The 14,745-nt window shown below is 39.2% G+C and overlaps 1 protein-coding gene across 3 annotated transcripts in view; it reads left to right on the plus strand.

Moving 5' to 3' along the window:
* The window catches only part of EFHC2 (EF-hand domain containing 2), a 60,074-nt gene extending 47,081 nt beyond the window's left edge, over positions 1-12,993 (plus strand). For all 3 annotated transcript variants that reach the window (XM_035315971.1, XM_035315972.1, XM_035315970.1), the window contains exons 14-15: positions 6,747-6,852; positions 9,331-12,993. In XM_035315971.1, coding sequence (XP_035171862.1) covers positions 6,747-6,852; positions 9,331-9,426 — 202 coding nt within the window. In that variant the 3' untranslated portion in view covers positions 9,427-12,993. The remainder of the gene's footprint in view (positions 1-6,746; positions 6,853-9,330) is intronic.
* The last annotated feature ends 1,752 nt before the right edge of the window (positions 12,994-14,745 follow it).

The following is a 14,745-nucleotide window of genomic DNA, read 5'->3' on the forward strand; positions in this document are numbered from 1 at the left end:
TTTAGTCTCATGGTAATCAGCTAATGATACTTACCATTATCAGTGAGATTCACTTTATTTGCATTAGTTGTTCCAGTTTATATAAGGTATATAAGGTAAAAGCACTAATCTCATTAAAGCACATGATGAATACAATACCAAGATGAATACAATGAAGTATCTTTGAATCAAGTCAACAGCATTAGTACTCTACTACAAAAAATGGTTTCCTACTCTTATTAACCTCATCTGCAACATTTATTCTACTGTAATTATTAAGAAGAAAAAGAAATATCGCATGATTTTGGTATTTTCCCATAGCACATTTAACTTTTTTGAGAAAAATTGTTTGGCTAGTCGTATTCAAGGGAACAGGAGCAAAAAGAACTAGTATTCAATGCACTTGTATAAAAGGCTACATTTCAGAGTAACCCAAGGTGTTTTGAATGCTCTTGTCATCATGAGTTCAGTTTTCATGGCCAGCTTTCCTGGTAACAGGTAAAGCACATACTCATTGGTCTTTTCTTTCTCTTGGGAGAAATCATTCAATATTTTGTCTGTGCCTTCACACTGGGTAAAATGCAGAAGCAGGTCTTGTCATGTTCTCATGTAGATATGCTACTTGATTTCAGGAAGAAATTCAAACTAAACATCTGCATTTATCAAATAATGAAAAGACTCTTGTCAAGCAGAAAGGTGGAATCCATTTTATTAAAACATTTATATACAGCAAGCAAGGCTTCCAGTATCAACAAGACTGCTTTTAGAAGCCTAAAGGGCTATTTTCTACAAAGCCCTGTTCCCCCCCAAGCCAAAATCTTTCAGAATACTTCCCTGTAGTAGCCAGATAGATGTCTTTGGTAATTGGTTGGCCATTAATCATTTCTGACAATTGGGTTACAAGTGTTAGTCATCAGAAACATGTCTGAATTTTAGCATTAATCGAAAACTCATTTTTAGAACTCCCACTAAGCTGCCCAACACAAAAAGTGTCGGAGGACAGTTGGCATCCTGGACTAAACAAGGAGTGCTCATAGTTTCCATTTCATGAAGGCTGAAATTGAATAGATGCACAGACAACGGACTGAAGGTTTTCCTTTATGTCCTAACTCCATGCTGATGAAAAACAGACAGGCCTGACAAATCATAGGCTCCAGAGACATGTTTATTGTTTGTGAATTTATCCTAGGGAAAGCTTTTGCAAGATGAACGTCTTCTCTTAAAGGGTCTTAGTGTGGGCAGTTAAAAAGAAAAAGCCCAGTACACTACAATAAAGAATTAGATAAGAGCTTAGAAGACAAAGAAGAAGCTAAGGCCTGGATTTCACCCAGCAGGTACTCATGACTGCCAATTTAGGATTCATCCACTGTAGGTTCTTTCTGTAGGCGATGGAGAAAGAGAGGCAGTCATCTCAACCTGTGAAAGAGCTGGATTTCAGAATTACCATCCATTTTCCTGCAAAAGGGTTCGTGGCCAACTTTTATTCCAGATTTCTGTATGAGAAAGTTAAATGGTGTGAAGCTGTGCCTCAGAAATCAGTGGGAGAAGTACTGTGTATGACAGAGCATTATGCATAATGCTGGTTCGAGGTTACAACAGCAGCTGCTTTGAAAGATGGTGTTTTTTGTGGTGAGTCACTGTGCTGCAGATAAGAAAGAACGTTGCTTTCTTAATGACGTGTGCAGTTGGCACTGCCTTGGAAGGGTATTGTTGCACGAAGATGCAGAGTCAAGGATTTTGTGAGGTGTATTTTATACGAGTTAATTTAGAGTAATCTGGAAATGGAAAAATAGTCTTGGCTGAATGAGATTGAGACTTTTCCTTTCATCCTGCTTTTCTGGTTCTCTTTGAGACTGAAGAATCAGGATGCAGGCAGGTTTATTGTTAATGCAGAATAGTCTGGCTCCTGGGGATTATGCAAGTCAGTGTGGGCAAAGTTTGACAACAGTATTCTTTTTCTGCCTTTTTTTTTTTTTTTAATGACAAAGTTTGTAATTCTGTGCTCTTTGTGTTCATTGATGCCTTCCGAAGGAAGCAGTGGTAGCATTCCTAATGTATGTATCCAAATTTATGATGGAAGAAAGCAGTACAATAAAAGTTGTTGGACTGATTCCCACAGAATCAGTGTATATAGCTAATGCACTAGCTGGACCCTATTCAGCTATAAAATGATTGTAGACGATGTGGATCAGATAATGGTTGAAGACTGGACCTATATGTTTATTCAGCTTTGCTATCTCAGATTAGGTGGCAAAGACTTTTTGTAGGAGTTAATGGTTCTATTTTTCCATTTTAGAAGGTAATGCCCTTAAAATATTTACTATTTACATTTGCAAATTACACCACAATGATCTGTCACTTATTAAAAGCACAGGATGGAACTAGAAGTTACTGTCTAATTTTGTGGTCACCTCCAGATGATCCAGGGCTTTGTTTACTGTACCGGAAGAGCATTCAGTTTCCACAAAGAGCAGGGAGAATTAGCACAAAGACTGTGAGACTTTGCAAGACCCTTTTAAATTGTCTGTCTAGAGTAAATTTATATTTTCAGTTGTGGGATGGTGAAATAGCAGGATTTGGGTACCTAACAAGGTGTCCACTATTGCAATTCACCGAGCTGTTTTAGTAAAGATATTTCCTCTCTCCATCAGCAGTATTTCACTTAGTTTTTCAACTACAGGACAATACAGATTTTTAATCACAATGTATTAAGCAATACATATGGTATACACTTGCTTCTGCCAGTAAACTGGGGTACCTTATTATAAGCATTTCTTTGAATTTGTGCAAGCATAATGAACAATTATGGTTTGTTTAATAAATAAATGTTGTAAAAAATGCTGAAGTAATGAATTTAGATCCCCCCCCCCGCCCCGCCCGATATTTTTATTTACTACAATGCTAAATGTATGCTAACAAGAACTTAAAAAGATACAGTCTTTCCCCAGAGGGTATATAAACAGCTGGCAGATAACGAAAGAAAAAATGGTGTGAAGAAGGCATGGATGACAAGTTTACAAGTATTACATGTTGATCATCCTGCATTAGCTTAGTTGTTAAGCATAAGTCCCTATTTTTTAAAAAGTCTTTTAATTTCTATTGAAACTGGCTCTGTAGTTCTCTTGACAGGAGCAGGGTCAGTCTATTAGACCGTGGAGTCTTGGAGTCTGGCATTTATGGTTTTTCAGCTGCAGAAGCTAGTGGGGAAGAAGTATTATTTATTTATTTATTTAAATGTAATTCCTAGTGCCTCAGGAAGCCTCTTCTGCCTGCCCAGCTTTTCCCTGATTTGTGGCACTGTAATGTATATATATATTTACCTACTTGCCAACCTGTAACATTTTTTCAAGGTTGACCTGTTTTCTTTCAGGAAGGTAACCCTCTTTTCCTACTCCGGCAAGTGCCCTTGTAGCAGCAGCAATTGGAAATGGTCATGAGATTGTTCTCCTACACTCTCTATTCTGCTTGTTGCCTTTGATGCCTGAGACTCACTTTGCCGTTTATGATTAAAAGACTCCCGCATGAATATACGGATCTCTTAAAATAAATTATTGCTGTTATTCAGTATCTTGAGGAAGTGATGGTTCAATTTATAGTTGTTTAAGGCAAGAATAAATGCATGCACAAGATGGTAGCCATTACTTAACTGATGGTGATCAGCCGCATAAACTGCTCTGTGTTTGCTATTTTAAATCTTTTCATAAGAACAGTTTATGAAAATTTAGTTGTATACCAGTGTTACACAGGGACTGTCAAACAGCTGAAGAATCCCAGCATTTTCTCTAAGCTTAAAGCAGCATAGTGCCTCTCCTCTACTGTTATCAGATGAACTACTTAGCAAATGCTATTCAAAACTAAGGAATTCAAAATCTGAATATGTACATTATCTTTTTACATGAATGTTTGGGTTGCAGATTTCTTGACAGGAAAGAAAACATATTTATAAGTAGCCTTTACTCAGGGAAGCATCCTCAGGAACAATCATAATGTGAATTAAATAGATTTTTCATGTATCTGGAGTAAATACTCCACTATGAATACATTTTTACAAGCAAAACTGTGTGATTATTTCTGTAATGTCAAAAAGGAAAAGAAGCTCTGCAAACAATGATAAGAATGAGGGAGTGATTTCCACAGTCTAAAATCACATGCAATGGTGAAGTCATAGGGCAAAACTGAAGAGAAACATAGTTTCAAGAGATCTTTGTTGCATCTTCTTGATAAGGCAAATCTAATTTCCTTTGCTGAAGAGCACTGTCAGTTCCAGTCATATTAATTCCAGCCTCTGAAATGTATGACATCTCTGTCCTAATAACGCAGAACTTGATAACATCTCTTCATTCCATCTGGATACTCTGTACCGAATTATAAGTATGTGCATTTAGTAGATTAGCACAATAAGACACAGTAGGAAAAAAGATCTAAAGAGTGGATTTTTCTCCTCTGGATTATTTTGGTGTAATACATTAAGCTGCTTTCTGTAGCTATTTAAATATGGGATTTAGGAGTCCCATTTCCCATGCCCACCTTAAAATCCTTGGTTATAGTTAACTTCATGTCCATGCTGTTGCCTCGGTTTGCTAGTGCTGTCAGTTCAAAGGACTTTTCTCCTTGTTAATGCCTGTCAAATGCAGAAGCAATGTTTTTCCCCAACTTCATTGCCTCAACATAAAATTGGTGCTAAAGTAATTACACGCCTTCACTTGTTCTTTATTTAAAACTCCTACTTAGGCAGCTCTGCATCTTGACAGTAGACCTTATCTTTTGACTTTTCGCAACCAGCAAAAGCTAAATACATATACATTAGTGCATATAATAATAATAATAATAAATTATCATGATTGTACTGAAATTCAAAATCTGTGCACCAGTCTTTTTTTTGTCTTCTTACTTCCAATGCAAAACTCCAGTTTCCCCAGTTGCCACCTGGAAAAAAAAAAAAAAAAACAAGAATGCCCTAGAAGTGGGAATGAAAATTTTCTTGTATGTTGGATATATTCCACAAAAGTGAGGCTTTGTGAAAATGTTAACTTGCACGTGAGGTATTAAAAAGAAGCAAGCCATAATAGGTTTTCTCACGGCAATATTTCAGGCTCCTCTTTAATTCTAGTAACGGTAGCATTCTTCTCTGACTGTGCTTTCATCTTCAGCATAACTCACTGTACTTAACATTGCAGTTTATCGCTAGCATCTCTGTTTATGGCTCTCAGTATATTTTATTATTATCTCTCCTGCTGACTGTTAAATGAAAGGTGTGGGGGGAGGAGAGGAGAGAGGATGAGCTGCAGTTTATTGCAGTTTATTTTTGTCACTAGATTTATTTTTCCTCTTCCCCAGTGTTGTTTTCCCAGTTTGTGTTATAAAGTCTTCCTTCAAGTACCTTCATGCTTAATTTTCACCAGAATCCTCTCCAGTAATTTGGAGAACTGAAGGGATTTGAGGCCTGTGTTTTGTGCAGTTCTATTTCTCCAAGAGCAGAATAAAATGATTTTCTAAAAAACATGTTTCTCCAGAGATGACAGTGTGTAATTGATCTGGCTCCTACATGTGCAACAGTATTTGTCTCACCGGGTTACATGGTGGAATTATTTAACCTGATGTTTGCCACCAAAAAATACTTACTGAATCTAGCTAGTCATATATGCCTCTCCATGGACAGCAGTGAAGCACAGATGCTTCCAGTGTGTGCTTAGATGCCTAAACCAGATCCCTTTTCCATGTGGGTAGTGCTAAGTGGGACAGATGCCATTCACAGAAGCTGCTAATGCAGTATGTATGTATAGCAGAGCAGCTAAGATGTTCATTTCAAGAACAATCTGCGTGGCAGTGTCAATTCTGCAAGGTGCTTCAGCCTGCAGAATTCAAGTATCTTTCAAGCGTTTGACAAGACTCACTCAAATAACAGCAGATTTCTGTATGCCTTAATCACGTAAGTGTTTTGCTGAACCGAGGACTTTTTCTTTCTGAAGCTCCTTCATTCAAAAAAATGGCAGAAGGATGGCGTGGCTTACAGAGCTGCTCCCTGTGGGTTTATTAGTGCAGGGTAATGATTTTAGAAATCTGAGGGGGGGAGGTAGTATGTTCCACATGTAAGAGTAGCTGTAGAACCTAGCTGGCAGGATATATCTCTTCACTCAGTTAGGGAACCTTTGTAACAGACACAGATGTATATATTTATTCCATGGAAATGAAGAATAATACCATAAAACAACTACCAAATGACAAGGACTGAGCCTGTTAAATCTGGCTATTAAATTATAGGTTAGAGAGCTGCATGTTTGTCAATTGTGAATTGTTCCCAAGGAGTGTACAAACAGCATTTTTGAGAGATTGCTTATTTTCAGGAAATGATTGTAGAAACTGTATAAAGCAGGTCAATTGTGTTAAAGCACATCTCTCTTGTATCATACCACCAGTTTCTTTTCTACACAAAGGAATTATACACCAACCATCCCAGCTCTGTGGTTGTCACCAACTGTAGGATCCTCGTGCTGGAAAAGGTTGGGCAAGGGTTAAAAAGTAAACCTTAAAGAAATTGAATACCAGTATGAGAGACAATACTGAGCAGTAAGTATATGGAATGGAACATACAGTGTCAAGGCCTGGCAGTTTGGCAGTGTTTCTCCGTAGTCTTGCCAGGCTTTGTTTCTAGAGGAATGAAAAATGATTATACAAAAAGTAATGTATTAGTACATTGTAGATAACATGATATAACCGTGTTAAAATTTTCATTTAACCACGGGTCATCTTGTGGATGTTCTGCTTAGGTTTGAAGACGACAATAAGCAAGTGGAATATAAAAAATTTCTGGATGGGCTGAACTGGAGAGAGAATCAAATACCTGCATTCCAGACAATAAGGCTTCCTCTCAAGGTAAAACCACTATATTTGAGCAAAGGAACAGCACAGCCAAGCACATGAGATACCCGTGTTTTGGCCAAGTGTTTCATGAGTGCTTCATCCAACAAAACCAATAACAGTTTTCATCTTTGTATATTTGTGCCTGTTTTCTTCATGTAATTATCTTTTTCTTGGGAGGTTTAGAATGAACCAGAGAAGTCACACAGGGAACAGGAGATCTGCTACCCACCTGTGCCTAGTAGGTGTCACATCTCTGTGACATTTTTCTGAAAGAAAAAAAAAAAAAAAAGGGGGAAAACAGGTGTGTTTGTCCTTGAACAATAGCTGTGAATACCGCACCACCCACAAATATTTCTGCCACATGTCAAATGATCTGTTTGGTTGCTGGGATAGCCAGGAAATTCTTAAAACTCCACTGGCACCACAGAAAATAGCTACATATATTTTATAACTCTGTGGAAACCTGTATATAATACAGCACATCTCTGGTAGGTGTAAATCAGGAGCAGTACTGAGGGATCAACTTTGTGTATCTCCACCAGCCTGCTACTTAGGGTAAATAAAATGTGGTGTCAACAAACTGCAGAGATTAATCTGATCTCGCCATCTTGTGCTGAACGGAACATTTTAAAATAGATGGTACATAAGGCAATTACGCCGATTTTTAAAAATCTTGTAACAGATAAATACGAAGCCCTTCTGCCAATGTGTAGTTTCGCTGTTCTGGCCTAGTCCATGTGTTGCTATGCTTGTACAGAATGTGTTTGATTGTGTTCAGACCACTTAGAAACATAGCATTCCCTTGAATTCGAGCTCAACAGTGACATATTTTAAATCAATATTCCTCAAGTACTGTGCTATTAACCTGACTGCTCTCTCTTACTGGCTTCCAAGCTCTTTCTTCTGTAGCATCTCAAACTGTCTGGGATGTCTAACCAGGGCCCTGTGCTGCTGCTTTGCTCTGCTTTCTCTGGTGGTTTCTTTTTCACTTCGTGATTGAGAAGAATTTTTCTTCCTTGCACAAATCAGATCAAATCAAAGCCCTTTCAAGTGTTTTATGCAGCAGTCCTGTGATTCTTGTGGAGTAGGTTGTGTTCAGTGGGTAGTCTTTGTTTTTACAGAGTAATTCCATCTTTAAGCTATAACTTGGTATTTAACCAGTGCCTTCTCTCAGGAGAGTCTGCCAGGATAAGGACCCTAATGGGGGGCAGTACCATGCAAGCAAAAGAAGGTCAGAGCCTTTGCCCTGAGGATTTTTGCCTTGAAGATGGTGCTAAGCTCTGTACCAAAAAATGAAGGCTGAAAGAAGCAGATACCTGCACAGATATGCTTGCTGTTTAATGTGTTTGACCATTTTTCTCCTCACAGCTGCATGGCTTATCTAGCCATGGAGCGTGACCTGCTTTCTGGCAGGTGAGGGAAGGAGGTGGCTCCTACGCAGTGAAGGTGGGGTGCAAGGGGGGGTGGCACAAAAAGCAGTCCTCACAAGTTGAAGGCACAAAGGTAAAGGTGCTTGTGAAACAAGCTGGAGGTAGAGTGAACATCTGGTAAAATGTATGTTCTGATCAGTGTAAGAGACATGGTTTTCTTTGGGTATGAAGGAGGTGTTATCTTTCCTTGGAAGATAGTCAGTGGATGGGCTTTCAGGGACTGGATGATGCTGAAGAGCCCCAGCTGAGAGCTGTACATGGGAGTTAGGAGAGGCAGGTTGAAGCTGAGACCCAAAAGGAAAAGGGTGCATCAAGAGGAATTATAATCATTCATCAGCATGCTGGGATAATCAGTTCCTCGTTGGCTTCAGAGCCTTGCTCTGACTGTCACAGTGACATATAGTGCTGTTCTTAATGAACTGCATCCAAATTGGTTTCGGTATTGTTTATTCATTTTTATCGACTTTATTATTCTGTTAGCTGCAATACCTAGACTATCTTTGGTACAATACACGAGTATTTTAATTAAGAAATACTAAGACATGGAAACAATCAGTGAAAGGGCAGGATTTAAATCTTGTTGAATCTTTCAGCTTTAGAACCCAATAGTCATTCTGTTCCTAACTTACTTTGAATTAATGGTGGTATTTTGAGGCTATAGTATCTGTATTTCATCAATAGATTTCAGTAGCAGAGTTGCACTTGCTTAGCTGATATTTCTTCTTTCTCTTTATCATTATTTTGTATGGTTTTGGTGTTGAGGCATAGCTGACTTGTAAGGTTTTCAAGTATAAATGTCTTGATGAAGAAAATACAGCGTTCTTTATTTTGAAAATACCTGCAAAAGTGCTCAATACGTTCAATAAAATACTCTGCAAGACTGATAAAAATGTGCATGTAGTAATGTTCTAGGAGGATGCACTATATAAAGGTCCAAATGTTCACAGAATGATTGTAATTGCAAGCTAAGCAGTACATTCAATCTTATGTTGACCAGCTTTTTATGTGTTGTTGTTTTCAATATTATATTCTAAGATATTCTCTGGGTTACTGATTTCAGAATGAAGATGATTGGAACGGACAGCCGCCATCCCTTCCTTTTAAAAAAATCAAATACTTGCCTCTTCTGGATGATCTGTTTGGCAAGGAAGAATGACCTGATCTGCACAAGTTACAGCTATTGGATTAGTGTCTCAGCCCCGAAACTTACTTAGATGCTGAAGATATTTCTTGTAAAACAAAAATAGATCGGCTGTAGGCTTATTACATTTTGTTTCTTATTCTAACATATATGTATCTATGTGTATTTTTTAACTCCTGAATCAATGGTACTCTTTGTACTTATACAAGCGTGGTTAAAACTATCCTGTAAACTTTGTGCCTGGTCATATGGAGAACATGCAAATACCAAGGAATATATGAGTCAAGCACAGCAAAATGAGTGACCCTATTTTGTTCTGCAAACAAAACAGGTTGTTGGGTGACCTCATATAATATTAGGCCAATTAGCCTAGAATTAGCAAAATTACATAATTCTGTTCAAATTTCCTCTCTTGCTTTTTAGCTTATACCAGTCTATTTTCCTATATCTCTATGGTGATGTTTAAGTGCAGTTTGTGTCAAACTTTATTATTTTATGGTGGACATAGTTGTGTAGTTTTAGCACAGCATAAAGTTGCTCTGTTATCAGAGATAATTATAACCTACCAATGTAGAAGTAAATATCTTGCAGGCAAGAAGCTATCAGCTCTTGCGTTTTGACTCAGATTAGCAACCATCCAATTTTACTCAGGTGAAATGTGTGAAGAGAAGGTAATGTGGTATTATCTTAGTGAGCATCTTGCCTCTGGTAGCACTGAACTTGCCCTTTGAATATTGATAGCTTTCTCTTTGCTCAAAATTGTGATGACTAAATGAAGCTCCTGTTAGCATTTTTGTAACTTTTTTAAGCTTGTGCCAGCTCAAAGCTGTGGTTAGACCTCAATTTACTGCATGTGCTTGCAAGAGAAGTAATTACCTCAGTTTAAAGAAAGCAAGAGCTGTGGTGAAGGGGGGAGCTGATTCATCCATGGTGATTCCGTAGGTGAAGGGGAGGAGGCGTGAGCTAGCGTACCTTTGCCTGCTGCTGCTCACATCCTCACTAGACTGAGAACCCTGTGCTTTCTGTAATCTGAAATAGCACTTTGGTGAGAAAGTGTTTGATTTAAGAAGATGAGAATTGAGCGTTTTTAAATCCCCAAACCAAGGGGAAGACACTACTTCAAATAATAATTTAATTCAGTAAGTCTGGACTTTTTTCTTGAAACTTGAGATCCTTTTTAGATTTATGATTCCATTTTAGAAACATCTTGCTGCACTTTTGTGTGGCTGCGTAAATGAAGTTTCTAATTCTATGTCTTCTCTCTAGCCCTTCAGTTCCTGAGAAGAAATTCTGTTCACGCCATATGGCAACATACGAAGCTTTTGGCAGCTTCTTACCTTTTTCGTTAGCAAAAAAGGACTTGAGACAAGGCCTCATTATGTGTGTTGCTGCTACTTAGGAAGGTGTTTGCAAAAAATGAATAAGTGATGGGTCTGTGTCCAGAGGGTCAAAAAGAAAACTGTGAAATTCGTTAAAGTGTTCCAAGCTGTAGACAAACTTTTGTAGATAACCGTATACTGCTTTTGATCCAAAAGAGGAAAATAGTTGCTTACATGACAAGAAAATCTTCTGATCGTAGAGATAGTATCAGGAGCCAAAATAATAACAACTTGTGTTTGAAGCTAGTTTGATGAAAGATTTTTGAAACATGCCACCACAACTGAGCTTGACACTTTAAATGAATGCTGTTGCCCTTGTAAATTTTTAATGTTCACCAGACTTCAGAAGGATGTCTTTCAGTTGTAGAAGACTTGTTCAGCTGATGGTTGCCAAGGAAGATTGACCTTGAACATTTAGAACTTCCCAAGTAGCTTTTAGAGACAGCAAATTTACTTTACTTTGTTTTCCTTTATGTGCATAGGATGAAGAGAAGCCCTTTAGGATTACAAAAAAAAAAAAAAAAAAGCATAAGAAATATAATTTCGTATTTTGTTGGAACCCTATGTACAGGTTTTGTCAATCATGGTCTAGTCTGATCTGGTCATGGGCAAGAAAGGTAGCTGCAAACTGGAACCAGTGCAGAGAAGAACTAGACAGATGACCAATAAAATGGAAATAGGAAAGAAGGCTAAAGGAGTATGGATTATTTAGGGAAATGAAATGAAGGCTCAAAAAAAATGTGGCTGTTCTTTGTGTATTCATTACGGGTATGTGAGCCAGGCAAGGAAAATAATCTTTCAGTTACGGACTTGGATTGCCTAAGAAAAACTAGTTATGGTTTGCCACAGATAATTTTAAACTGGACAACAAAAGAAGGTTTCTACCTTCTAAAACAGTGAGAGTCTCAAACAGTCTTCCAGGAGCAAAGTACCCAGTTGGTTTTAACATTGAGAAGGATAATCTGATAAGACTAATTATAGGGTGTGTTGCCTGTAAGAGTGAGGACTGTATCTGGTATCGAAAAATTCCTCCTGGTCTGAGCCCATGGAATGAGGCAAAGGATTTTTATTTTTTTTAAAGAATAGAGAATTATCTGATTTCTGTTGTTTCAGTATTTCCTGTTGATACTCTGTGTGTTTTATTCATAGCCTTCTGAATACTTCTTCCTACTTCTCCTCTTTTCCCATGTATCTCTCATAACCCTGATGAGCACAAAAGGATCTCAAGCGGAGCAGACAGGACCTGAAAAATATTTTCAGTGCTTGTCACTGTGCTCTCACAATGTGTCATATGCTATGGTCTGATGTGTTATGAACACATTTCACCAGGGTTTCTTTTTTACAAGCAGCAGTGCTTCCAGAAGGAAAAGCCCCAGCCAATGAGCAGTCCAATAATACTCTTTGTATAATGTGACTTGCAGCATATGCTGCCCAGAATATTTCAGCCTCTCTTCTAATCCTGCCACCAGCTTCTTCTCTCTTTTCACATTGCTGATGAGGGGCCTGAATGAAGACAATACCACAAGATTATGTTTCAAGATGGCAGGAGGCCACAGCTTTAAAGCATGCATCGCATAAAGGGGAAGGCAGCCCTCACAGTTGCCATTAATCTCAGCTCTCGATCTCTGTAGGGGAGCCAAAGATATCTTCTTTCCACAAGTATCTGTGCTGTCCATGGCAGGAGCAAAGGGATTCACGTTACGGTACTGGCTCCCCATCTAACTGCTGGGATGTGTTTGATGTTAATTTTTATTTCCTCAACTTGGCATTTGAGAATAAAAAGCTTAAACTTCTCTGGAATAGCTGCTGCAACAAGCAAACAACCGGCTGTAAACAGCAAAGAGGACCTGTCCTTGTGTGCAGGTGGTGCAGCTAGCTCTCAGCCTTGCATCAGCTTCTGCTCGTGTCCAGTTAAGAGAGCCTGCTCTGCTCACCAGCAGGTGGGTCCCCTCAGACATCTTAGATCCAAGCAGCCAACAGACGATCCAGCCTACCGCAGACAGAAATAAAGGTCCTCAGCAAGCAGCATTTTTCTGTATCCTGCCCCTAATATGTTCTCCTAGACAGAGTCATTCGTACCGGCATCAGACAGATCAGGTCTTTTTCAGTTACATGAATGAAAAGATGCTGAAAGCCTACTTCTGCATTTGTACCTCATGTATTGATGAGATTTGATCTGCCTTCACAGCAGGAAAGCTCTTCACAAAACATAATAATAATAATAATAATAATAATAATAATAATAAAGAGGCTCTGTTGAATACCAAGTCTGCTCTCTCTGTCTTAGCCCAGGAAATGCTTCTGCTGCCTTCCAAAAGGCTAATTTTCCTTGTGCAAACTGCAGGGATCCAAATTCCACAACAACCAAAGTAATTGGAGTTTTCAGTCACTTGGCAGCATTCAGAGAACAGCAGTCCATATACCAGTTTCTGGAGCCTCCTACATGTTCCCAAGGTTTGAGACAAGAAAAAAATGACCGCTGCTTGAATATCTTGTAGTCCAGTATAAGTTATTCAGTGGCGTGGAGAGACACATTAGTTCTTTAAGTAGTAATGTCCTGTTCCTTCAGTAATGGATGCATGCTACGGGATGTTTCTACCTCTTGAGGTGGCTTAGCCCTCCTCTTCTGGCTCAGCCAAGAGTACAGCAAGCCCAAGTACAATGAGAAAGACAAAACGGTAGCATGTTTGGGAAGAAAGAAGTGACAATATCAGAAGGAAGAAAAGGCGACGATCTGAGCTCAATCTGATTTTAAAATCATTTTTGTTAGATTTCAGAGGTCAGAAGAGATAACGTTTGAGAAAGAATATCTTGGAAAAACAAACAAACAAACAAAACACCTTTCCAAGTTACTATTTTCTCTTAATTAGCTTATTGATGTTTATTTTGATTGGTGACTAAGACCCAGACAGAAGAGGTACTCTGGTTTTAGGCAATGACCAGACAAGCCAGCCAAGGCTGTGGGTACAAGTCCATGTCCCTGCCCATTTCCTATGTAAAGTTTAAAACCAACGAGGGAGTATAACCAAGAAGATGAAGTTAGTACAGGTATAATATGTTATAGATTGATTATATAAACTCCTTCTCTGCACAGTTGGGCATTTCTGAATCAGCTGGATTATTTTTTTTTTTTCTGGTGTGTGTCACACATAAATAAACTAGCTGTCCTCATCTGCCCTTCAACATAGCCATCTATCCTCTTTGCTCTCCTCTTCCATCAGACTAGATTCATATTAAGAGAAGTGAAGGAGCTGATTCACGAACTCTGAAACCTGATGCTGATCTCAGACAAGCCACCTGGTAGGATGATCTGTAACAGCATAAATTGTATTGCTTAACCCTGCTTCAGAGAGCTCCCACTTTAAAAGACAAATCTATTAGAAGACTGTAATCTTCTTGAAAGACACAAGGAAGAGCCTTTGCAGAGCTGCTACAGCAGACAGGATGCAGCCTCTTCTGTATTAACATGAGGTTTAAGCAGGGTGAGGGGGCTTACCTCCCTTCTCTTCCGATGTCTTCAGTGCAGATGTCTGCACCTCCTCTAGCTCTCTGCATCCCCTACTTGCACGTGGAAGGGCAGCAGGCACTTGTGGGAGTGATTAACCTACATGAATGTCTACAGGAAGCCTTTTCCCCATACAGTCCTCCTCCCTCTGAGCCGACTGTGCTAAGTGCAGCTGTCTGTGCTGCTGCTGCTGGGTGAGGTGATCCCCGTCCTTGGGGTACACCAGCATTGCTCGAGCTGCCATCAGGCGTGGGGACTGCTTGGCTGCTCCCTGCCCTCGCTTCGGGCTGTGGCGATGCTGCAACGAGAGTGGTACATGTAGGGAGGGCTGAGCTCAGGCAGCTGAGGATGGTCCGGGTGGAGCTGGCAGACCATGCAGAGGAGATGTTTCCAACACCATGTGCTGAAAATGCATGTGATCCCCTTCTCGGGGTGTTCTGGATGAGCAGA

The sequence above is a fragment of the Oxyura jamaicensis genome, chromosome 1 (genome assembly GCF_011077185.1).
Source record: "Oxyura jamaicensis isolate SHBP4307 breed ruddy duck chromosome 1, BPBGC_Ojam_1.0, whole genome shotgun sequence".
Taxonomy (NCBI): Eukaryota; Metazoa; Chordata; class Aves; order Anseriformes; family Anatidae; genus Oxyura; species Oxyura jamaicensis.